This window comes from Quercus robur, chromosome 8 (genome assembly GCF_932294415.1).
Source record: "Quercus robur chromosome 8, dhQueRobu3.1, whole genome shotgun sequence".
Taxonomy (NCBI): Eukaryota; Viridiplantae; Streptophyta; class Magnoliopsida; order Fagales; family Fagaceae; genus Quercus; species Quercus robur.
Genome location: NC_065541.1, coordinates 48,272,324 through 48,296,078, shown reverse-complemented (window position 1 = coordinate 48,296,078; position 23,755 = coordinate 48,272,324). Strand labels below are relative to the sequence as shown.

Below are 23,755 nucleotides of genomic sequence, written 5' to 3'. Positions count from 1 at the left end.
TGGAAATAATAAACGAGGAGATTGGTGAAGACAAAAAGAAAGGAGTATCAATTGCAGAGTTCGAACTCTAAATCTCTTATTTAAGTACAATAATCTCTATGGTCAAGCCACCTAGAACACTTACGGGAATGAATTCCAAAAACAATATAAAAGGCTAAATACTATTGCACACTTGGTTTTTGTATATAATTGTACACACACTTTACATAACTTGCAACTTCAATGCAAAGTGTATGTGCAATTGTGTGCAACAATTGAGCAAAGTCACGATTTCAATACAAAATGCGTGTACGGTTGTGCACAACAATAATTATTTATTTTTTATTTTTTATAAATGTTGTGTGCAACAATAATTGAGTGTGAAATAAACGTTATTTTTTTTGGTAAAATTTAAAAATCTAAATATAAAAGGGTGGAGGAGACCGAATCACCAAAAACCGAGCAGCAGAGCCGTTGCCAATATAATGAGCAAAGTATCAAAAGCATATACTTAGGGCAAAAAGAGCCGACACGTATACGAAGCAGAAGAAGTAAACCCCCAAAAAACCAAAACAAAAGAAAAAAGGGAAAAAGAATATGAAGTAGTAGTAGAAAAGAAAAGAAGCCTCTGAAAACAAAACCCAAAGAGTCGTGTCTCTATCATCAACTCTTACCTTCTCTTCCCTTCTCTTCTATTCTTGCATTCTCTTCTTTCTCGCATTCTCTTCTTTCTCTGGGGACTGGGGGTCTACTGTTTTGGCCACCCAAAAAGGTCACCAGAAAAGAGGTTTTTAGCTTTGTTAAGATGGCCAGGAACAAGAAGAAGAAACTGTGGAAACGCGATAACGTGGATGTTTCAAAGCTTAACATTGCTGAATCCACAACGATTCACATTACCCAACAACTTCAGAAGTTCTTTGAATCCAAGGCGGAAGGTACTCAAATTTCTTTTCAATATAATTTCGGTCACTGTTATGTGGGTATTGCTTTTGCTTTTTTATGTATTTTGGTTCTCAGTTTGATGTTGGGTCTGGGCTTTTGATGTTTCTTATTCAAGTGTTTATGTCTGTTCATAAAGATATTCTAAATGCTCATCAATAAAGACTGTTTTTTGGCAGTTTACTTTTGCCAAATAAATATTGTGTGGGTATTGGTTGGTTCTGGGTTGAGTGTATTTGATGGTGGGTGTGGGTTTTGGTTGGTTATTATGGTGTTTTTCTTCAAGATGTTTTTGTTACTTCATAAAGCTATGTGAAATTTTTAGAAATGAGTGTTTTTAATTTGGCCTTTTGTTCTGAAATTGAAACAGAAAAGAAGGTATGAAAAACTCAAAAACTTCTATCCCCTCCGAACTGAATATGAAGACTAGTAGTCTATCTCAGTGAATGGATATGACTGGAATATACTTGCTAGAGAAAAAGAAAAGAATTGAGAATGTTGTTTTCTTCTAGGCATTGTTATTTAGAAATTCATTTATACTTCTTGCATCTGCTGTTGATCCTATTGCAAATTTGTGATCATTTTATCTCTTATATTAGGAAATTTTTTACCAAGTATATTTATATTATTTTGTGGACTTTTGGATGTTGCATGCAGTTTACAAGTTTGAAGATAACCTGTCGAGCGATGAACGTGCGGCGGTGCATGAATTATGCAGGAAAATGGGTATGACGTCCAAGAGTAAAGGGTAAGGCTCTTAAATCTGTTTATACTTTATTTTACCATGATGAATGCAACATTCAAAATTAAAAGAATCTTACCTGCCGCTGGATATCCAGCTTTGCACTTTTTTTCAATAGTTACAATGTGGGGGAGGAGGGATTTGAACCTTGAACTCTCCATTGGAAACATTAGGAGGTGCTACTTGAGCTACAAGGCTCTTTGGTAGTTTTGTATTTCTTATAAAGAATGCATTCTTCCTATATTTGGATTTAGCTTGAGTTCTTTTGTTTTGATATGCTTTCTTTTGAACCTGAACTTTGTGTAGGCATGGGGGCCAGCGTCGTGTATCCGTTTTCAAACCTAAAAAGCAGGTTGCCACCAGGAAAGGGCCGAGCAGTCTAACTCATTTGACATTTTCGGAAGGGGCGAAAGTGGTTTTACATGATTTGTTTACTCAATACCCACCTGATGATGAAGAGGTGGACAAGGAAAAGGTTGGGAAGAAAACTGAAAGAGTTGATAAAATGCGACGGAGTAAAGTTGATATTTTCCTCAAGCCTTCAATGAGCAAGGCAGAAATTGCGAAGAAAGTGGAGTCACTTGCTTCCAAAATTGAGAGGGCTGCAAATTTGAAACAGGTGTTTCTGACGTTATGAACTCAGTTGAAATTTTATGAATATTGTTGGTTAGATGCTCTCTGTAATTTTATGGATATAATTCTTGTAATGGGGAGTCTCACAGTGAAAGGTTTCTTGGATTTTGTGTATGCAGGTAACTGAAGGCAGGTCTAAGCTTCCAATTGCATCCTTTAGGGATGTCATTACATCAACAATTGAATCTCACCAGGTTATTTTAATAATTTACCTCTCTTAAAAATTTATCTGCTTGGTAACTGGCTTGCAGATTGCATTGTGCATGACTTTATTGCTGATATTTCTCATATGAGTTAGATATATCCTCATCCCAATCTATTTGGGTAAGGAGGTGGTTACTAGAAATTGTGTTTATCCTACTATATTGAGATGTGGTTCGGATTATTAGTCTTCAGACTGATGACTGAATACTTACTGATTGTCACTTTTCTGAAAGCAGGTAGTTCTCATATCTGGTGAGACTGGGTGTGGAAAGACCACGCAGGTTACAAATTCTTCTTTATCTTCTTTGTGGTATAATTAATACAACTTGTTTGAAACTTAGCCTTTAATTTAGTCCTTTTTGATTATATGGTTTTTGTAATTATCCAATGCACCTTTGAGTTTTGTACTTATATAATTACACATGATGTGTGAAGCATTTGATCGTTGTACTTGAATGCTCATTTTTGTCTTTTATTTTATGAATAAAAAGAAGATTACAATCCAACAGTTGGCAAAATTTAAAGTGGGTGCACCTTTTAATCACTTTGGAATACCGAAGTAGCTTTACTGAAAAAGAAAATCCTATAATGAGTTAGGCAGCAACAAAGTCACAAAAGAGCAAAATTAAGAATTGAAATTCTTCAAGAATCTTGTCTAGTTTTGATCTGTAGGCTAAATTAGCTACTGCTGAGTAATTTTTGTTTCTCTGCTTCTGAAATTTTTCTGGTTTAGTTTTATTCTAATTTATAGAGTATTTTTTTTACAGGTAACAAAACTTTTATTCAAAAATGCTGAACATCATGTTCACGATGGTGAACATTTTGATGAAGAAAAAAAAATACACAAGAAGATCAAAAACTAAAGCTAATAGAGTTTAAGAATTTAGAAATTGAAATACAATTCGTAAAACCCCAAACACATGCCCACTGAAACAAAGTAGTAAAGAGAAGAGCTTTTAAGAGGTCTAAGGGTCTCTCATCGTCTTCAAAGATGCATGTATTACATTCCTTCCAAACCAAACACATTAAACATGTTAGGACCATATTCCATACAGTTCTTTCCATACCAATTTCTCCAAGCTATGAGGAGAGAGCTAACTGTCTTCAGCATTACCCACTGAATCCCGAATACCTCAAAAACTGCACTCTATAATGCATGAGAAAACTTGCAGTAAAATAGAAGATGATTCATAGATTCCCCATCACAACAACATAAACAACACCTATTATCCAAGGATTGACCTCTCTTTACTAGATTATCAATGGTGAGTATGCTATCTCTAGCTGTTGTCCATAAAAAGGACACCTTTTTAGGCACCTTTGCACATGAAATACACTCCCAAGGAAATACATCGGTGAGGGGACCAGACAACAACTTATAGTAGGAGTGCACATCAAACACCTCAGTCTTAGTCAACTTCCAAGTCAAATTATCAACCCCCTCACCCCTTGGCATGGAGGAATAAAGAAACTCAATAAAAGAACATACAGTATCCAGCTCCCAATCCTGAGAAGCTCAAGGAAATTGTAAATTCCAGCTTCTACTTCCCCCTTCTGAAGTGGATACAATCAGGTCAGAAATCCAGGCTTCTTTAGATAAAGAACAAGCAAACAAAAGAGGAAAAAGCTCCTTTAGAGGAGTATGCCCACTCCCAGGATCATGCCAAAAACTAATACAGTTACCCTCCCCTACATTATACACAATCTGTCCAAAGAACTTCTTTGCTCCCTCTCTAATGCTCTTCCACATCCCACGCCCATGAGCACCTCTTACAATTCTAGTGCACCAGCATCCTCTAGCTTCACCATACTTGGTAGTTATATCTAATTTATAGAGTCATGGGTAGTGTTTTTGTAACTTTCCATGTTTCTAGATATAATGTACCTGTAGCCCATGGGTGGTATTATGGATTTTCATATGTTTGTAGGCTATTTTTTTTTTTTTTTTTAATTAGAGAATAATTTATTAGAATGAAAGATTGCTCAAATTCGAGTGTACTTAAAGAATTACAAATGGACACTATGAGGTCCAAAAAAATCAACGATAGAAACTACAAGACACCCCATCCAATTGAAGTACAATATTCAAACAAAGATACCAAAAAACCATTCTTTATATCTTGCATAGATTGCTCTTCGTTCTTAGAAGTCTGGTGATTCCTCTCTCCCCATATGGTCTACATAACAGAGTGTGGTGTAGCTTGCCACACAAGTCCTGCTAGGATTAGGTTTAGTTGGCAATTTATATTGATCTATTCAATAAAGGCCAATTTTATGAAAATTTTGCAGGATTTTTGCTTTTGAGATTTGCATGCTACAGTCCACCAAGGTTTTATTTGTAGGAAAACTAGGTATGATGCATGGATTATCTTCTCTTCAATTTACAGCAACTTTATTTCCCTTTAAACCGTAAGATCCTTTAAATAGAAACCCCAAATCACCCATTTTTCATGTCAACAAACCTCCCAATTTCCTTAGAAGTCCATATCCTATTCCTGGGTTATTGTTCACAGCCAGGAAACAGCAGCCCAAACCTAAAATTTTCTGCTTTGTTTCTCCAAATTATACCTCTTCCTTTATCTTCTTAGGAGCCCTAAATCTCCTAGCTTTTACCAACCGTAATCCACCATTAAGCCCTAACCCCAGCCCTCCAAACTCCAAGATGCATGCTGTGAAGAGAATCCAGTAACTTGCCTCTTATTTCCAGTTGTTCAAAACTTGGTCATTACCAGTCTTATTTGAACCCGCAAACTACTTTCTATTCCCATATTTAGAATGGGAAGAACCTATCCCAATTATTTTTAAAAAAAAAAATCCAATTAGGAAACCTTGGGGGAATTGATAGATCATTTGTCGCTACATTTCCCAATAGCACAGGAACTATGGAGTATAAAGTATGGTCTTCTGTTTGGTTGGAATTAATTGGGTGGTGCCACGAACGGTGATTGAATTGTTGGTGTATTGGAAAAGACATTAGGGAAGGTGTGAAGGATTTTAAAGTTGGAAAGTTATTCCTCAATGTTTGATGTGGTGTATTGGAAGAGAGAGGAATGGATGTATGTTTGAGGAAACGGATACAACAATAGAGAATTCAAAGCATCTATTCCTAAGGATTCTCTTTGAGTGAGCATAATTAGGCTATGACCTCAGCCATTGAGTTTTCATGAATTTTTAGATAAGTTAAATATTAAAAGTTAACATTTTGAAACTGTATTGTAGGTTTAATTCTTGTATGCATCCTGTGTTGGTAAAACCCCATTTTTTTTTTTTGTTCAATGAAATTTTATTACATTTCCAAAAGAAAAAAGGAACCTTGGGTGTCTAACCAATGCGTTCTAGGAGTTTTGCTTATATAGTAGTTAAAGTCCCGACTTAATATGGAAAAGTTAAAAACTCTTAGTTAGAAAAGGAAAGACTTTTAGTAACTAAATAAGAGACTCATACCCCCACTAGGCAAAAAAAAGATGAATAAACTAGACTCATAAGTCAACCAAACAAGACAAACTTTGAAACCAAGCGATCCAAAATTGTTAGTCTTCCAAAATATCCCTGATATAGTTTTTTTTCCTTGTTAAAGAGTCTGCATATGAATATAGATATCATGATGTGGCATCTACATTGCTTGTTTCAAGATACCATACCTCATCATGTTTGTCTGTGTGTTGCTTGCGAATAATATTTTTTTAGTAAACAAAATCAAAAGTAAAGGTTAATGGTAGTGTAACTATGGAAATGAGCTTTGATTTTAGTTTAAAATAGGTATATGCAGTATCGTAATGAGAAGAAAGGAATATTATTGTGCTAGATTGGTGCTGTATGTGCAAAAGGCTGGGGAGACGGTTGTTTACACCATTGTTTTGATGTGAAAATTCATTTTAATAAGATTGGGAAAAGAATGTGTATAATGTGAAAATTCATGTCCAAGAATTAGCGTACTTACTATCTCTTTGTTGGTCTCTGGTATACTCCCTATATACAGTGTTTTTCCTTTTCAATAAAGTACACTATTTATCAAAAAAAAAAAGAAAAAAAGAAAAGGAAGTTGAGATTTATGAGAACATGACGCATGAAATTAGAGCAAATTGGTTAAAATGGAGAAGTGCAATTTGGAGGGTATATGGGTGTTAGAAGTGCATTTTTTAATAGCCTGGAGATACAAAATGTACTCACCTTTTTTTGCTTGTAAAGTGTACATATATTTATACTTGTTCAAAGTGATTTGATATTCCAAACAAGAGGACATGTTACCAGGATTTGATTCATATAGTTTTATGTATGTAAATTATGATGTAATTATCTCACATTGTTTTTTTTTTAAGTTTCAAAATCCAAGCCTAAAAGGGGACCAGCTGTTAGCATTGTTTGTAGGGTTTTTGTTTGTTTTTCTCGTGCTTGGGGATTCAATTCTAGGGATGATTCCATTCTGTCATTTTTAGAATCTCTATCTTGTTGTACATAATTCCCTTTGTTGTTGTTTTTGTATGTATTTTTTTTCTGTACATATGATTTTGGCTGCTTCGTTCTTCTTTTCTGAAGTAGTTTTTTGTTAATAAAATTGTCTTACCTATCCAAAAAAAAAAAAAAATCCAAGCCTAACAGGTAGCATGATCTTAGCCTACCATCACTGACCTATAGCCTAAGTTTTTTTTAATAGATCTTTAGTTGAGTAGTGGACAACAGAGGTTAATGTTTAGCAGGCATATATTATATAAAGAAGAGATAAATTATCATTCTTTTTCAAATTTGTTGGAGTTTTATTGATTTCTTAAATTTTAGATGCTTGATTTTGTTTCTAGGTGTTTCTCTTGTATACCTTTCATGTATTACGGTTGTCCCCCCTTTTTTTTGCCCTTTTGTTCTATCAAGGGGGAAAGAAAAAGAACCTTACAAAACCTGATCTGCTTTATGATTTTCTGTTACTGAGCACACATTCAACAAAATTGTAAAAGTTCATGATGCTGGCTTTTCACTGCAAACATATATATTACTTTGTATATTAAAATACAAACATATTTAAATTTTCAAGCATTTTCTTGGTGTTACTTTTACTAATATTCTCATCAAACATGATTCAGGTCCCTCAATATCTTCTAGATAATATGTGGGGTAAGGGTGAGGCCTGTAAAATTGTGTGTACTCAACCTCGACGTATCTCAGCGACATCAGGTGTGCACTCTTTGCTATGGCCTCCAAAGTGCTTAGTTCCCTTAGTTATTATATAAATTTTAATTTCTCAGCTTAAGGTGAACATGATTTTGAAACTCTGTGTAATTTTTGTATTTAGTTGCTGAGAGAATCTGTTATGAAAGAGGAGGGAATATTGGTGATGATGTTGGATACAAGGTAATGTTCACAACTTCTCTTAATGTACTGGGATGCCCTCTATCTTCTGTATACACTTCCATACAACCATTTTGAAAACAATTTTGCGGAAATTTGCATAATGAACATTTTTTAAAATATAGTTTTCTTTTCTAAACCGCATGCTATTCATACCAGTGAAGGAACTTTATTATTTATTTTTAGGTTTTTGGGTCACGTAAGATCAATTGTATTAATAAGAAATTTACAAAGAGTAGAAAGGGGACAAATAGAGTATATCAGCTAGATACCCATAAGTTCCCTTGCAAGATTAAGAGTAGAATGAATCCTTGAAATTACACAAATTTGATAGTCCATCCAAAGACATTCAAAACAAAATAATTAGGTTGGGATTCTGCTGCTGTGGATTCTTCTTAGGAATAAATATCAAAATATGATATCTTGATTTTTCCGTATGTAATTTGGTACTTAGCTTACTTAAGCAGTAGCAATGGAATGTTTACATGGAAGCGTAAATGTACTTTATGTTAGTACAAATTACCTATCCTGGGTTTGCACAACAAATATCTGAAATTTTTTACTTTATTGCTATTTTTTCCACCTCTTACATCTGTGACCAGCATTATTTAGTTTGATTTCTCATATCCTTTGTTTATTTGTTTTATCTTTATACATCGAGCTATTAACAGTTACTAACTGCATCTTTGTCTCCATGCTAGATACGATTGGAAAGCAAAGGTGGGAGGAGCTCATCAATTGTGTTCTGCACAAATGGGATTTTATTGAGGGTGCTAATTTCTGAAGGGGCTGGTAGGTCGAAAACAGAAGGTGGAGCAAAACCTGCAAAGCGAGAGATTTCTGGCATTACTCACATTATCGTGGTATGTATCCTTGGTTAACTAGTAGTTTCTCTCAAAAAATAAAAAAAGGTAGTTTCTCTCAAATAGAATACATGGAGCGTAAGTTTGTAAAAGTAGAAATAAAGATGAAGGGATTTTAAATCTTGATTTAATAATTCATAAGGATGGAGAGATTGAAGAGGATGTGAATTTTAGGATAAGAGCAAAATGGATGAAGTGGAGAAGTGCATCTTGAGTGTTGCACCTTAAGTTTTTTTCCTTCTTCTTGTTTGTTGCTTTTTCTTGTGTTCACCATCATGAACGCTTTGTATTTGCTTTCTTCATTTTTTCATCTTGATTAATGTTATTCTTATTACCTATCAAAAAAAAGAATAACTATTAAGTTAAAAGGGGTTGTTTTACCAAACATTGAGGAAATATCATAGTAGAACAACCTGTAAAAGATCGTCTTCAAAGCACATAAAGGATTGTGCTTTGAAGCGCGTAAAGGATCATCTTCAACTTCATCCTAGTCCTTTAGGAGCCTTCAAACACTCTATGACTACGCTCCCTCCAAACAGTCCACGTAAGGTATAAGGGTACTGCATTCTAGACAGTAGGAATACTCTGTCTAGTAAACCTCCCCTTCTAGCATGCCAACACCTCAAAGACTGTGCAGCATAACTCATTGTACCCCGAATAAACAGATGCAGTGTGCTAAAAGGTCTCCATATATCTACAAGGGGAAAGATTAAGAATCCAAAAAATCTGATAAAGATGCAGCAATGATGCACACAACAGGCAATGATCTCAAAAAGAAACTCTTCAGCCTGTTTTGAGAATGCTCCACATACCACATTCGTGAAAGGCCACATATTTCTTTCATACCATATTGTCCATATAAGGCACGACTGCACCATATTACTAGCCATATTGCTTTGATGATGTCCATATGGTATTGCCAAAAAGTGTTTTGTTTTGGGGAAATTGCTCTTTACTAGAATCCTTGAGGAAGACCAAAATAATAAATGTTGTACAGTTCCAAGGTATTTTGAAAGACCAAAAGCAATAAATGTTATGCAGTTACAAGATATTTTTCAAGTGAAGCTCATGCAGTTTAGTATGAATATATGTTTCCAGTTTCTCTCCTCAAGTGAATGGTTTATTGAGTTCTACTTACTTCCTTATTTTGCATTTCTCCTTTTTTTTTTTTTTTTTCAATCAGTAATGAAAAATATATTGATATGAAAAAAAGTGTCACCTAAGTATACAGGAAGTATACATCAGGGACAAATTACAATCAACCTCTTTATTTTGCATTTCTCCTTTATTAATATCAACAAAATTTCATGTGCTGCATCATGCTTAGTTAATGAAGGGTTCTTATCTGGGTCAGCATGTTTGTTGGGAGTGTTTGGCTTTGTCTTGGTAAAATTAACATCTAGACTGGGCAAGTTGTCTTCTTTATTTAGTTACTTTTTTATTGGCTGGTCACTGTTTCCTTTCCATTTCATTTGTGAAAGGTTCTTACCAAGCTAGGTGTACTTGAAGTCTCTTAGACTATTAGAATCTTGGCCAAGTTGTATCATATGATGGAGAGTAACATTTGCTATCAGCTAATAGTAGTCCTACTTCCTCCTCCTGCAAGAATGGACTGAGGATGAGTCCATGGATTCAAAACCCACTGAATATGTGTAACATACTGATAAAAAAAGAAGAAATCAATAACTGTAAGATGGATGAAATGCTGTGTAAAGAGAACTTTCTTTCAGAGAGAAACTTGGGGTAGCCTCGAATTCTTTATTTCCATGAGATTCGGGGTGCCTCAAATTCTTTATTTCCTTGGAAGGGTGTTTGGAAACCAAAGATTCCTAAGCGCGTGGCTTTTTTTCTGTGGACTACTGCCCATGGTCGGATCCTCACTTTGGATAACCTAATGCTTAAGGGTTGTCCTCTAGCTAATTGGTGTTGTATGTGTTGCTCTAATGGAGAGTCGGTAGACCACCTTCTTCTTCATTGTCCTATTATTCATTCCCTATGGGCTTTCATGCTTTAGGCTTTTGGTATTCATTGGGTTATGCCGGGTTCGGTGGCGGGTTTGTTATCTAGTTGGCATCAATGGCTTGGGAATCATAATTCGGAAATTTGGAACTTGGTTCCAGGGTGCTTAATGTGGATTGTATGGCTGGAGCGAAATCGTCGATCTTTTGAAGATAAAGAGAAAATGTTGGAGGAGTTAAAGATTTTATGCCAACGCAGTCTAATGGAGTGGTCTCATTGCTGGGGTTTTACTGAGTGTTCTTCCCTCTCTGAGTTTATGCCTTCCCTTAGCTTAGTTTCCTGACTTCTCTCTTGCTATTGTGTTGTGTAGTGTTGTGCTGTGTTGCTGTTTTATTGCTGTTGTGTTGTGTTGTTGTTCATCATCATGAACATCTTGTACTTCTCTTTTCTTTTTTTTCCTCTTTAATATAAGTTTTCTAATTACCTATCAAAAAAAAAGAGAGAAACTTGGGGTAGCTTCAAATAGTTGTGGTTTTTTAGACAGTGAATTGTTTCTGGGGGAAAAATATGTAGATATAATCAATGAGACTGCAAAGACTTTTGATATGGCATTGGAATTTGTTAAGTTGATGATGTTTGACACTGCTTTCTTCTTACCTTTTTGTGTACAATGATGACAAGAGTGACGAAATCTGAGATTAGGTAAACTGTTGTGGTGAGGCATTTGACTTGATGGTGACATGTGACACCTAGATTGCTTAGAAAAGGCTTCTATTTTGGAGGAGGCTAGCTAAAAGAGTAGCTAATTTGGTGTTGTAGAGACTCACATGAGAAGGGAGAGATTTGTTGAAATTTTCAAGTCAAGGTGGTGTAATTGATTAACTGTTCAAGTCTCACATTGGGTAGTATTGACGAAAGTGAGTAGTTAATTGATTTGGGCCATGATCCTTCATCGTCTCATGTGGGGTAGTTGGTGGGAAAGGAATGCTCATACTTTTGAAGTGAGTGATCAGTTCATGACTTGAATGTGTCTCTCTTCTAGACCTTGTTCGAGTGGACAAATGATTTTGGTGTTTTTACTTCTAATTCTTTGGCTGGTTTGCTTGATAGTTGTAATTTTCATGCACTGTAGCTTTGCTGCACTGCTGGTTCCTAAGTAGTTAGCACACTGCCTGTGTGCTTTGGTTCCTTATTTTTATTCATTGAAGCATTATTTACTTACCAATATATTCATATATCTAGGATGCACTGATACTCTATTTTTGCTCATGTACCCGTATTCGATACGTATCACACCGGATACCTCTAATATACATACCCAATTATTTATTTATTTTTAAAGTTCCAATACGTCCAGGATATGCCTGTGATACGGCTTGGATACCGTTGTAACCCAACCCCCGATAGTGAAAGATAGCCTAAACTTGTAAGAATTTTATTTATATTTTTTATATATTGGTTTCAATGTTAAACACTTATTTAGTTATCTTTAATTTACTCTTTTGGATCTTGGTTTGTATTCTAAATATCATTTAAGTGGCCATGGATTCACTTTATTATCCATTATTGCTCTTAAATTGATATATGCTTAACAATTAAAAAAAAAATATTAATAAGTAATTAATACACATATCCGCCCGTGATACGGCTTGGATACCGTTGTAACCCAACCCCCGATAGTGAAAGATAGCCTAAACTTGTAAGAATTTTATTTATATTTTTTATATATTGGTTTCAATGTTAAACACTTATTTAGTTATCTTTTATTTACTCTTTTGGATCTTGGTTTGTATTCTAAATATCATTTAAGTGGCCATGGATTCACTTTATTATCTATTATTGCTCTTAAATTGATATATGCTTAACAATTAAAAAAATATATATTAATAAGTAATTAATACACGTATCCGTACGTGTACCCTAGATTTTTCAAGAAATGCTGTATCCTCGTACCCGTACTCATATTGTATCCATACCTGTATCCGTACCCGTATATATATAATTTATTTATATTGTAGGAAATTAATCCATTGGTTCAAGCTTTTATTCTAAGGTGATGTTCCAATATCTTATATCAGATGCTCACAAAGAGACCCTCCAAGATGTTAAGTTTCAACTCTCATAGACCCAAGAACCCAACAATGATCATTTATTTAATATTTTTGGATATTTCGAAGCTAGCTTAATGTATTAGTTGTGGGCAATATGCTAGAAATGTAATCCTCAAGGGTTTTTTTATTGATGGCTTTCAAGTTTTCTTATATTTATGTTCCCTAGGATGCTTGTAAGTGGTAATTGGAAGAGAGAGAGATGGGAGAATAATAGACTATCACTGGAGAGTGGTGGCTTTGTGTATATATATCTATCATTAATTAAAGTGTAAAATACAAGATTGCTCCCCACTAATGCCTAATTCTCTTAACATATTTGAATTCGAATGGTTATGTAATGTTTTCCATGACCTTGATTTTACGTTGCAGGATGAAATTCATGAAAGGGATCGCTATTCTGATTTTATGTTGGCAATTCTCAGGTACTCCATAATTAGGAGAAACTCGCTACAAGTAAACATCGATGTGTGGCTTGTAACATGAATTGAAAATTTTAAAATGCGTTTTTTTGGTGAGTTAACTTTTAAAATGTGAAAAGGTTGTTTCATGAAATGTGGCATTAAGACGTCAATATCTGATACTGAGTCAATTATCCAATGAGTAGAAGTAGTTCTGTGTTTTTGCATTCATTTTCTTTTTTCAATTTTATTCTTCTTTGATTGGTATGTGACTCATGTGTCCCATGGGATTTGAACCCATCACTCTAATCCTGTGGGGTTGGAAGTGCCATTGAGAAGCTTGCTGCATCATTGCATTCATCTAGGATTTTTATTTTTTGGGTGTGGTATGGGAGATTTTTATTCTTTTCAAACTGAATACATAATGGACAAAAAATACAGTTGGTAGGCATAGGTTTCAGCTTTGTTTTCATATTTATTAGATGGTAATTTTCTTTTGGTTTTTAATTTATTTCTCTGGTAACTATTTTTTTTTTTTTTGCAGAGACTTTCTTCCTTCCTGTCCTCATCTGCGTTTGGTTAGTTCTAATTGTATTTCTTTCCATTGAATGTTATATGGTTGCTTCCTATCTTATTTTACATTTTAAAATCTTTCCTGTTTGGGACCTCTGATTTTATGAGGGATTGTCTTATGGTATGAAAACCAACAGATACTTATGAGTGCTACTATTGATGCTGAACGATTTTCGCAATATTTTGGTGGCTGCCCAATCATCCGTGTCCCTGGGTTCACTTATCCTGTAAAGACTCTCTGAGATTGTTAGTTTTCAATGTATCTTGTGTTGATTTTAGTAGTAATACTTAGCATTTTCCTCCCCTTTTGCAGGTTAACATTTTTTATTTGGAGGATGTACTTTTGCTCCTGAAATCAGTGGAAAATAATAATCCTGATAATACTTTAGCCGTTGTCCCTAGTGAGGACCCAGAGTTGACAGAGGAAGAAAAGCTTGCTTTAGATGAAGCCCTGAATCTGGCTTGGTCAAGTGATGAGTTTGATCCACTCTTGGAGCTGGTTTCTTCTGAGGGTACCCAAAAGGTGTTCAATTACCAGCATTCTTTGACTGGGCTATCACCATTGATGGTATTTGCTGGAAAGGGTAGAGTGGCTGATGTTTGCATGCTCCTATCTTTCGGGGCAGATTGTCATTTACAGGCCAAGGATGGATCTACTGCATTGGAGTTGGCTGAACGAGAAAACCAACAGGAAGCCACTGTAATAATTAAAAAACACATGGAAAGTTCCATTTCCAACTCCATCGAAGAACAACAAATACTTGATAAGTATCTAGGCAAAATGAATCCTGAACTTATTGATGTTGTTCTTATAGAGCAGTTGATACGGAGAATATGTACTGATTCACAAGAAGGAGCAATCCTTGTTTTCCTACCAGGATGGGAGGATATAAATAAAACCCGGGAGAAACTGAATGCATCTGCATTTTTCAAAGATACTTCCAAGTTTATGGTATTATGTCTCCATTCTATGATTCCATCTGTGGAGCAAAAGAAAGTTTTTAAACGTCCACCTCCTGGTTGCCGGAAAATTGTTCTTGCAACCAATATTGCTGAAACTGCCATTACCATTGATGATGTTGTGTATGTTATAGACAGTGGTCGTATGAAGGAGAAAAGTTATGATCCTTATAATAATGTATCAACCCTTCAATCTTCTTGGGTCTCAAAAGCAAGTGCAAAGCAAAGAGAAGGACGTGCGGGCCGCTGTCAGCCTGGAATTTGTTATCATCTCTATTCAAAGCTCCGAGCAGATTCTTTGCCAGAATTTCAACTTCCTGAAATTAAGAGAATCCCAATTGAGGAACTATGTCTGCAGGTACTCTATTCTCCTTCTAATGACTTCCTGTTTATGGGCCATAGTTGTTATGGTTGATAGTTGTGTGATAATCCTTGTAACCGTGATCCAGATTGTGTAAACCTCGTTTGTAGTGCATTTCCTATGTATGTTTTATCATATCAGTGCAGAGAAGCAGTTTTCGAATTAAAACCAATTAGGAAAAACTACACACACCATTTGAGGTTTGTTTCCCTGCTGTTCTACTCATCAATGTTCATCCATTCTTGGTATAATTATCATTTTAAGATACATACATGACCACTGACATGCTACAGTTACCCAGTTAGTATTGCAAGGTGAATTATGACCTGGGTAGTGACCTAGGTCTAGGCCCAATATATCTATGTACCAGGCAAAGCATTGTATCTGATTCCCATACTTGAACTGTTTGAGATAATATTGTTATAAGCAGGCTGGTGCCTCAGATACTAGGAGCTTTTATTAGAGGATGAGTTTCCCCTGTGGTTATAAATTTCTCTCTTTATTTGATGGAAGATGGTGAATTTCTATTGGTGAATATAAGAAATGCCTTTTCCTGTGCTTTCTCAAATGTTGAACTTTCGGAAATGAAGCAGTGCTAGTTTTGATTAGTGTAATATCTGTGATGTTTTATTTTGTTAATTTTGTTTGTCATATACAGGTGAAACTACTCGATCCAAATTGCAAGATAGAAGATTTCTTGAACAAGACATTAGATCCTCCAGTTTTCGAGGCCGTACGAAATGCAATTTTAGTTCTTCAAGATATTGGGGCTTTGTCAGTTGGTGAAAAGCTTACTGAACTTGGGGAAAAGCTTGGTTCTCTACCTGTGCATCCATTGACGAGCAAGATGCTTTTCTTTGCTATAATGATGAACTGCCTTGACCCAGCATTGACTCTGGCATGTGCCTCTGACTATAGAGATCCATTTACTCTTCCCATGTTACTGATAGATAAGAAGAGAGCTGATGCTGCTAAATCGGAGCTTGCATCATTGTATGGTGGGACTAGTGATCAGCTAGCAGTAATAGCAGCATTTGAGTGCTGGAATAATGCAAAGCAAAGGGGCCAAGAGGAACGGTTCTGTTCTGAATACTTTATCTCTAAAAGCACTATGAGTATGTTGTCTGGTATGCGTAAGCAGCTCCAAAATGAACTAATTCGGAATGGGCTTATTCCTGATGATGTTTCCCGTTGTAGCTTGAATGCGCGCGACCCAGGTGTACTCCATGCAGTCCTTGTGGCTGGTTTGTATCCTATGGTGGGAAGATTGCGTCCACCTCATAAAAATGCAAAACGATTTGTAGAGACTTCAGGTGGTGATAAAGTTCGTTTGCACCCCCATTCCACTAATTTTAAGTTGTCATTCAGCAAAACCAATCATTGCCCTTTGATTATGTATGATGAGGTAACTCGGGGAGATGGAGGTATGATCATAAGGAACAGTACTGTGGTTGGGCCACTCCCATTATTATTGCTTGCAACAGAGATTGCTGTTGCTCCAGCAAATAATGATGATGAAGATGAGGAAGATGAGGATGATGACAGTGATGGAGATGAAAGTGATGAAGATGGAATGGATATTGATAAGAAATCAGTTGGACGACATGAAGAAAAGATCATGTCGTCTCCTGATAATTCAGTGACAGTCATTGTTGATCGGTGGCTCTTTTTTGGGTCTACAGCACTTGACATTGCTCAAATTTACTGCTTGAGAGAGCGATTATTAGCAGCAATCTTATTCAAAGTAAGTACTTCCGTTGTTTGTACTTTTGGGTGTTAGTGAATTATACATTGTCCTTTAACTAATGCAGATGAGTTTCTTGAGTCCTGTAATCTTTTGTGATCAATTGGTTTTACCCTTTGTTTATTTATTTATTTTTTTCAATTTTTTTTAGGTAACACATCCAAGGACTGATCTTCCTCCTGTTCTTGCGGCCTCAATGCATGCTCTAGCCCGTATTTTATCTTACGACGGGCTATCTGGAGTGTCATTTCCATTAGAATCTGTGGATTCACTGACTTCAATGGTAAATGCTACTGAGATCGACAAGTATTCCCCAGGGAAGAAGAAAGAGATGGTACAGAATCCAAATGGGTTCCTAAGGTCACTTACGACTCAAGGCACACCCAAGAGGTTTCCTTGCCATCATCACAATACTAGGGTACCTGCATCAAAGGGACCAACAAATTTGGGTGCTCCGTCAAGTCACAATGTTCGGCCGCCACTTAATTCAGCTGGCATGAAATTTGCACCACAGGGTTCCAGATTAAATGGGGATGGTTTGGCTACGCAGTCACATGGTCCTAGGGGAGACTCCCTAAAGCGGCAGCGTGAAAATGGGACTGGATAATGGTGACAATTAGTCAAAACAGTGAGTTTGATAGGGACTGAGATGGTTGTATGAAAAATGTTAGGGATAAGGGGTAGTTCAATTAGGTGGAGACTTTACATCATATATATGAAGCAAACATCTCTAGGCCAAATCTCTCACCTTCCTTCCCTTGTGACGGAAATCATTAAAAAAAGTGTTAAAAATATGCCAAGATAGCAAGGTATACAATACAGATGTTTTGCTCAACTTATTTTAAATTCTGTTCCATCCTTTCGATTTATAAACAGAATCTCTAAGTATATTACCATTTACCATGAGTTATCTGTGGCTTCTAGTAATTACACTGATAAAAATAATATAAAGCGTGAATCGAGTCAAATCTCCTAAAATAATAGTAACATTTCCATAAGACGCGTATAAGAGCAAAATAATTATTTCAATTTATTTCTTTTTATTATTTACTAGTAATGGGCAGAGCGGATAATGATGTAATGGGAGAAGGTTATATACAGAATATTTAAAATATTTTAAAGTAATAACATCTAGTAATGTTCTCGAGTAACAATTAAGTACAATACTTAAGTGATATTTTTTAAGTTTTTCTTTTAAGATTTTGCTATGTGGTTTTTTTTTTTTTTCCATGCATTTTTTAGTTTAGTCATATGGCAAAATCTTAAAAGGGGAACTTAAAGAACAACACTTTGGCCTTGTCTGAGAGTTCATAAGAGAATGAAATTGAATGATCATAAAGGAATGAAAATGAAAGGAATGAAATGGAATGTATTTAAGTAAGGGAAATGAATGGAAAATAATGGAATGGAATAGAATTAAGTAACCTTGATTTGATGTTTTAAAATAAAGGAATGAAAATTAATGGAATGTAAGTAATCTTATTTAGGAGTAACATGGAGGGAATAAAATTGAATCATTTTATGGCAATATTATTATTAGATCCTTATTTAAAATAAATAGTTGAATATATAGGGGTATTTTGAGACTTTGAATAAAAAAATCATTAAATTTAATTTCATTCCCTCCTATTCCTCCTAATTTCGAGGAAAATGAAAATTTGAGATTTTAATGGAATAGAGAGGAATGAATGTTCCCTTCTACCCATTCTATTCCCTTCCATTTAAACTCCCAAATAAAGGAATAAGTTTTTCATTCCTTTCATTAAAACTCCTAAACAAGGGAATGGAGTAATATTATAAAATTATTCTTTTCATTCATTTCCATTCCATTCCATTCCATTCTCTCCTCCCAAATGAGGCCTTAAAGTATTATATATAAATTTTGTCATTTCGATAATACGAAGAGGTTTTTGTTAAATTAATGATGTAATACAAAATTATGGGATGGAGAATTTAAACCATAGAGGAAAATAGAAATTAGTTATCAAGTGGTATAATAAGTTTTTTTTTTTGAGGGGCAAGTGGTGTAATAAGTTGATTGTTTTTTTTTTTTTTAATTTTTTAATATCATATTAATGTTTATTTGTCTTATGGAAATATCATAGAAAATTCCTGATGTCACATTTATGTTATTAAAGTATGATAGTGGTAGGTTAAACACTTTGTAAAAATAGTAATACTATACTAATAGAATTTTATTATAATCTAAAATAGGAAAAATTTGCTGAATAGTAACATTTTAGAAAAAAATTTGGTGAATAGCATTCGGTTGAAGTTAATTAGTTAAGTAGACTGTTTTTAGAACTTGAGTTGGGAAAAATAGGTAACTAGCATTAGTTTTTCAACTATTTAGTTAATAGGTTCAGTTTTGAAACTAATTTGGTTTGTAACATCTCGAGCCTCAAAGACTCGATTTAGGGCCTATAAATCGAGTTTTTGAGGCTCGATTTTTATGGTTTACTCACATCCGATGTGGCTTTTTTTTCTGATGTGGAGCTAGCTGGAAATCGAGTCTTAGAGACTCGATTTCTAACTCAAAAAAATTTAAAAAAACTCAAAGTCTCATAGATAACCCAAAATACCAAACCAGAGAAAAAAACCAGAACATCAGGGAAGAAAGCAGAGGAAAAAAAAAAAAAAAAAAAACCAGAAACAAAGAGAGATCGGCTTCAGATCGCGCTGCCTGGGCTCGCGCGACCTAGGCGGCGCGCTGCCTGGGCTCGCGCGACCCAGGCAGCGCATCGCCTGGGTCTCGCGAGCCCAGGCCCAGGGCGACCCAGACGAGACCCAGGCGGCGCGCGGCCTGGGCTCGCGCGACCCAGCTCTTTCTCTCCCTCTGATCTGCCTCTAAGCTCTGATCTGAGCCTTTGGAATGACGCTGCCTGGGCTCGCGCGACCTAGCTCTTTCTCTCCCTCTGATCTGCCTCTAAGCTCTGATCTGAGCTTTGGGATTGATTCTTAAATTTGTTTTTTTGGTATTTTGGGTTATCTATGAGACTTTGAGTTTTTTTAAATTTTTTTGAGTTAGAAATCGAGTCTCTAAGACTCGATTTCCAGCTAACTCCACATCAGAAAAAAAGCCACATCGGATGTGAGTAAACCATAAAAATCGAGCCTCAAAAACTCGATTTATAGGCCCTAAATCGAGTCTTTGAGGCTCGAGATATTACAAACCAAATTAGTTTCAAAACTGAACCCATTAACTAAATAGTTGAAAAATTAATGCTAGTTACCTATTTTTCCCACTTGAGTTTGTCAAACTTGAGTACCATTCCAAACTCAAGTTCCAAAAACAGTCTACTATCCTGTCTACCCATTGGGCCCATATGATCTTCGGGCATGGCCCACTGGTAGTGCTGTCCTCAAACCCCCCACATATATATACATTTATTTATTTATTAGAATATTATGCCTCGTCAATCGAAGTGATTCTTAATTTTTATTTTTCAAATACTAGATTAAAAAAAGTCAACAATAATAATTAAAGGTAAATAAGTCCACAAAATATGAATTTGGCAAGGAAGAACTGCCATCAAAATTTGTGGAAAGTGAAGAAAGAGAGAAATTGCTTGATTATAAAAGAGTTCAATATATTGTAATTAGTCAAAAGTAATGAAATTGAGGGATAACTATAACCTTAAAGTATAAAGTTTCCATGAGCCATGAGATATGGTCAGAAAGAAGAGTTGTGCTAGTGCCACATAAAGTGGTACAACTCGGTCACGTGGTGAGTTGTGAGTGGTAGAAGGGTGATGGTGGGTTCGTGTGAACACACTCCTCTATCACTCACAACTCGCCACGTGACCGAGTTGTGGCACAACATAACTCCCGGAAGAAAGGCACAACAATTAAATTGTTTCATATGCCATGAGATATGGTTAAGCACTAATAGCATTAGTTTGAAATTTCAAGAACCAAAAGCACTTATTTGATAAACTTAATGTATTTATTTTGGTCTAAATGAACTTGTTAGGACCAAAAACACTCCCTCTATTTTATGGGGCATTTATAATATGAAATTGAAATTATAAAATTTTGGAAGTTTCTGCTTCTAATGATTGTGCTCTTTATTATCAAATCAAAATACTAATCAACAAATACTGTACCAATTAAGTTAACTAGAACTCACATACCCTAATTTAAAATTAATTTACCTATTAATATATTAATAATTCAAACCCTAATTTGGACATTCCATTGAAATTTACAACATAAATACAATAAGGAAAATTTTCATTTTAAAACCTATACTGTAGGGACTGTAACAAATAAAACACATAGTCTCAAAAAGTAACAAAATATTAGTTTGTTACTATCATTACTATTTATCAACATTACAGTACTAAATTTACGAAGCACTTGTTTTGAGTTTTGGATTTTGATTATTGTATTAGGTGTGTTTTTTATTTTCTAAAAAAATTAAAAGAAGAAAATAAGTAATAGTGGATTTTATTAGAGTGTGATTACATTTGGATATGTATGTACCAAGTATATGTCAACTTCATTATCCATTGTTTATTAATAGGTTCATCTTTATCATCTCCCTTTATAAATTTTTATTGTGGCTACTGTCAATCAAATCAGGAAGAAAAAAAAAAAAAGATGGCAAAAAAAGAGAAGCAAGTGATAATAATAGCAATGAAAGGGCACCCGGGAACAGGGAAGACAACCTTAGCTGAATCCATAGCCACAGCTCTGAAACTCCCTCTTCTTGACAAAGACGACGTTCGCGATTCCACTTCAACTCTTCAACACACTCTACCAGCCTCTTCCGCTTCCAAGCTCCTCAACGACCTCTCCTACGACGTCGTTTTCAGGATAGCCTCCACGCAGGTCCGCCTCGGCCTCAGCGTCATCATCGACTCTCCGCTGTCCCGCAGGGCCCACCTCGACCGGCTTGTCCACGTGGCGTCGTCAGCTGGGGCCCGCCTGTTGGTTGTGGAGTGCAAGCCGAAAGATGAAGGTGAGTGGAGGAGGAGGGTCGAGTGGCGAGGCGGAGGCGGAGGCGGCGGAGATGGAGAGGCGGCGAGCTGGCACAAGCCTGCAACGTGGAGTGATATGGAGAGGCTGTTGGAAGGGTACGGTGGGAGTACGGATTACGATTTTGGGGATGTTCCGAGGTTGGTGGTTGATACGACGGCGGATGTTCCGGTTGGGGACCTTGTTTCCACGGTGGTGGAGTTCGTTGACTCTCACGCTGCAGGTAGCGGTGGAAGATTTGTAATATAGAAAAAAAAAGAAAAGAAAACGTACGTGTACGCCTCAGATGGAGACACGTGGTGAAGTTAACTTTTTTTTGGGGCTAAAAAAAGGAACTCCACCACGTGTCTCCATCTTATGTCTAGCTTATGATTTTCTATTGTTCCTCTTAGTTCAAGTTATTTTATTTTTATTTTTTTTGATGTGGTAGTTCAAGTTAAACTAATAAGATTAGAGTCCAAAAGTGATTGTTGTCTTAGGCCAATGTGCAGCCAACTTGACAATATGCCAAAACCAACCTGCTTTTATCTGGTCGGTTTTTAGCTATTGATTATTTTTATTTATTTATTATTTTTTTAAGCGAGTTGAGTTGAATTTGGGTAAATCATAAATTCACCTAACTTAATTCACCCATTTTTAATATATATTTAAAATGTAAATTATATTGTTTTGTTGTTTACGCTTTTGCCCATTTCTTTGAATAAATAATCAATCTTATTTGGTTTGATTGTTTGTGTTAGTTTGATGTACTTACTACATGTAGTTATTTGTGTTGGTTTGGCATGCTAATCAACTAGTTTATATTGATTTGGTGCTATGCTCAGGTTTGATTAATACATCAAACTAATATAAAATAAGATTATAAAATTGTTGTTATTTGTGTTGGTAATCTTATAAATCTATTGTTTTATTGCTCAAGTTTTTATTTTTATTTTTATTTTTTTGAATGTACAAAATTTGTGGGTCCAACTCAATCCATGTGAGTTAGGTTTTTCTTAAACCAACAATAGTGGGTTGGATTGAAAAATCCTCTCAACCCGACTCATGCACATACATCCCTACTTGGCAAGGTTGTCAAAATTAGGATTCTACATAGGATCGTGGGAGGTAGGTAGGATCGTGCAAGGTAGGTATGATCGTGGATCGTAAAATCCTACCTATTTTCAAATTTTAAGCAAAAAACCTATTGATAGTGACTTTATATGTTATATAATCAATTAAAATATGAATCCATCCATTAAAAAAAAATTGCATGATAAAATGTAATTTGCACGCACTACATCGTTTTTATGTCATTCTAACGAAACAAAATATATTTAACTTTTGACATAATGTATATAAAAAGTTCAGTACATGTTTAATTAGTAAATAAGTACCAAAATATTATCTACACATATGGAAAATGTTTTCCAAATTCTAAGTTCCAAATCCAAAATAAGTTAGGCTAGTTAGCATATAAAAACTAGCTAATTACAAATTTATAATATGTAATCCAAAAGAGAATTGAGAGGGCTGAGAGGTGCTGGGTTTTTGACAGAGGACTAAGGAGGTGCGGGACTGAGGTGCTGGAGTTGAATGTTTCTAAATATTTTAGGTTTTTTTTTTTTTTTTTTAAAACGTTAAACTTAAGAAAGCTTAAAGGCAATGATGGCTCACCATTGAGAGGGCTGAGAGGTGTTGGGTTTTTGACAGAGGACTGAGGAGGCGTGGGATAGAGGTGCTGAAGCTTAGTGTTTCTAAATATTTTAGGTTTTGGTTTTGAAGACATTAAACTTAAGTACTATAGGTTTTTTTGAGGTTTTATGTTGACATAGGGGTAAATTTGGGACTTCAATTCATTATTGGGCTTCTGATAACTTGTTGGGCTTGCGGGTTTAGGTGAATTATCTTACCCAAATGAATCCCACTTAAAAAAAAAAAAAAAATCAAGCCAAATGGTAGGATCGGTAGGATCCCATAGATCTTACGA

At 35.4% G+C, this 23,755-nt stretch overlaps 2 protein-coding genes across 2 annotated transcripts; both read left to right on the top strand.

The window, feature by feature from the left end:
- Positions 1-461: 461 nt before the first annotated feature.
- On the top strand, positions 462-17,706 carry LOC126696769 (DExH-box ATP-dependent RNA helicase DExH6-like). Its single transcript, XM_050393475.1, has 14 exons — positions 462-914; positions 1,576-1,666; positions 1,967-2,279; positions 2,413-2,487; positions 2,734-2,778; positions 7,573-7,663; positions 7,782-7,840; positions 8,539-8,700; positions 13,140-13,192; positions 13,713-13,746; positions 13,879-13,968; positions 14,055-15,059; positions 15,721-16,806; positions 16,958-17,706. The coding sequence occupies exons 1-14, from the start codon at positions 785-787 to the stop codon at positions 17,411-17,413; spliced, it is 3,690 nt and encodes a 1,229-aa protein (XP_050249432.1). The 5' UTR covers positions 462-784; the 3' UTR covers positions 17,414-17,706.
- Positions 17,707-21,355: 3,649 nt separating this feature from the next.
- On the top strand, positions 21,356-22,264 carry LOC126696768 (uncharacterized). The gene is made up of 2 exons (XM_050393474.1): positions 21,356-22,090; positions 22,152-22,264. Exon 1 carries the CDS (start codon positions 21,409-21,411, stop codon positions 22,033-22,035), a length of 627 nt encoding a protein of 208 aa, XP_050249431.1. The 5' UTR covers positions 21,356-21,408; the 3' UTR covers positions 22,036-22,090; positions 22,152-22,264.
- Positions 22,265-23,755: the final 1,491 nt, after the last annotated feature.

Coding starts and splice junctions, on each gene's coding strand:
- LOC126696768 (XM_050393474.1), top strand. CDS start 21,409: ATGGCAAAAAAAGAGAAGCAAGTGATAATAATAGCAATGAAAGGGCAC.
- LOC126696769 (XM_050393475.1), top strand. CDS start 785: ATGGCCAGGAACAAGAAGAAGAAACTGTGGAAACGCGATAACGTGGAT. Junction 13,193..13,712: donor TTTATGTTGGCAATTCTCAG/GTACTCCATAAT, acceptor TTTTTTTTGCAG/AGACTTTCTTCCTTCCTGTC. Junction 13,747..13,878: donor CCTGTCCTCATCTGCGTTTG/GTTAGTTCTAAT, acceptor GAAAACCAACAG/ATACTTATGAGTGCTACTAT.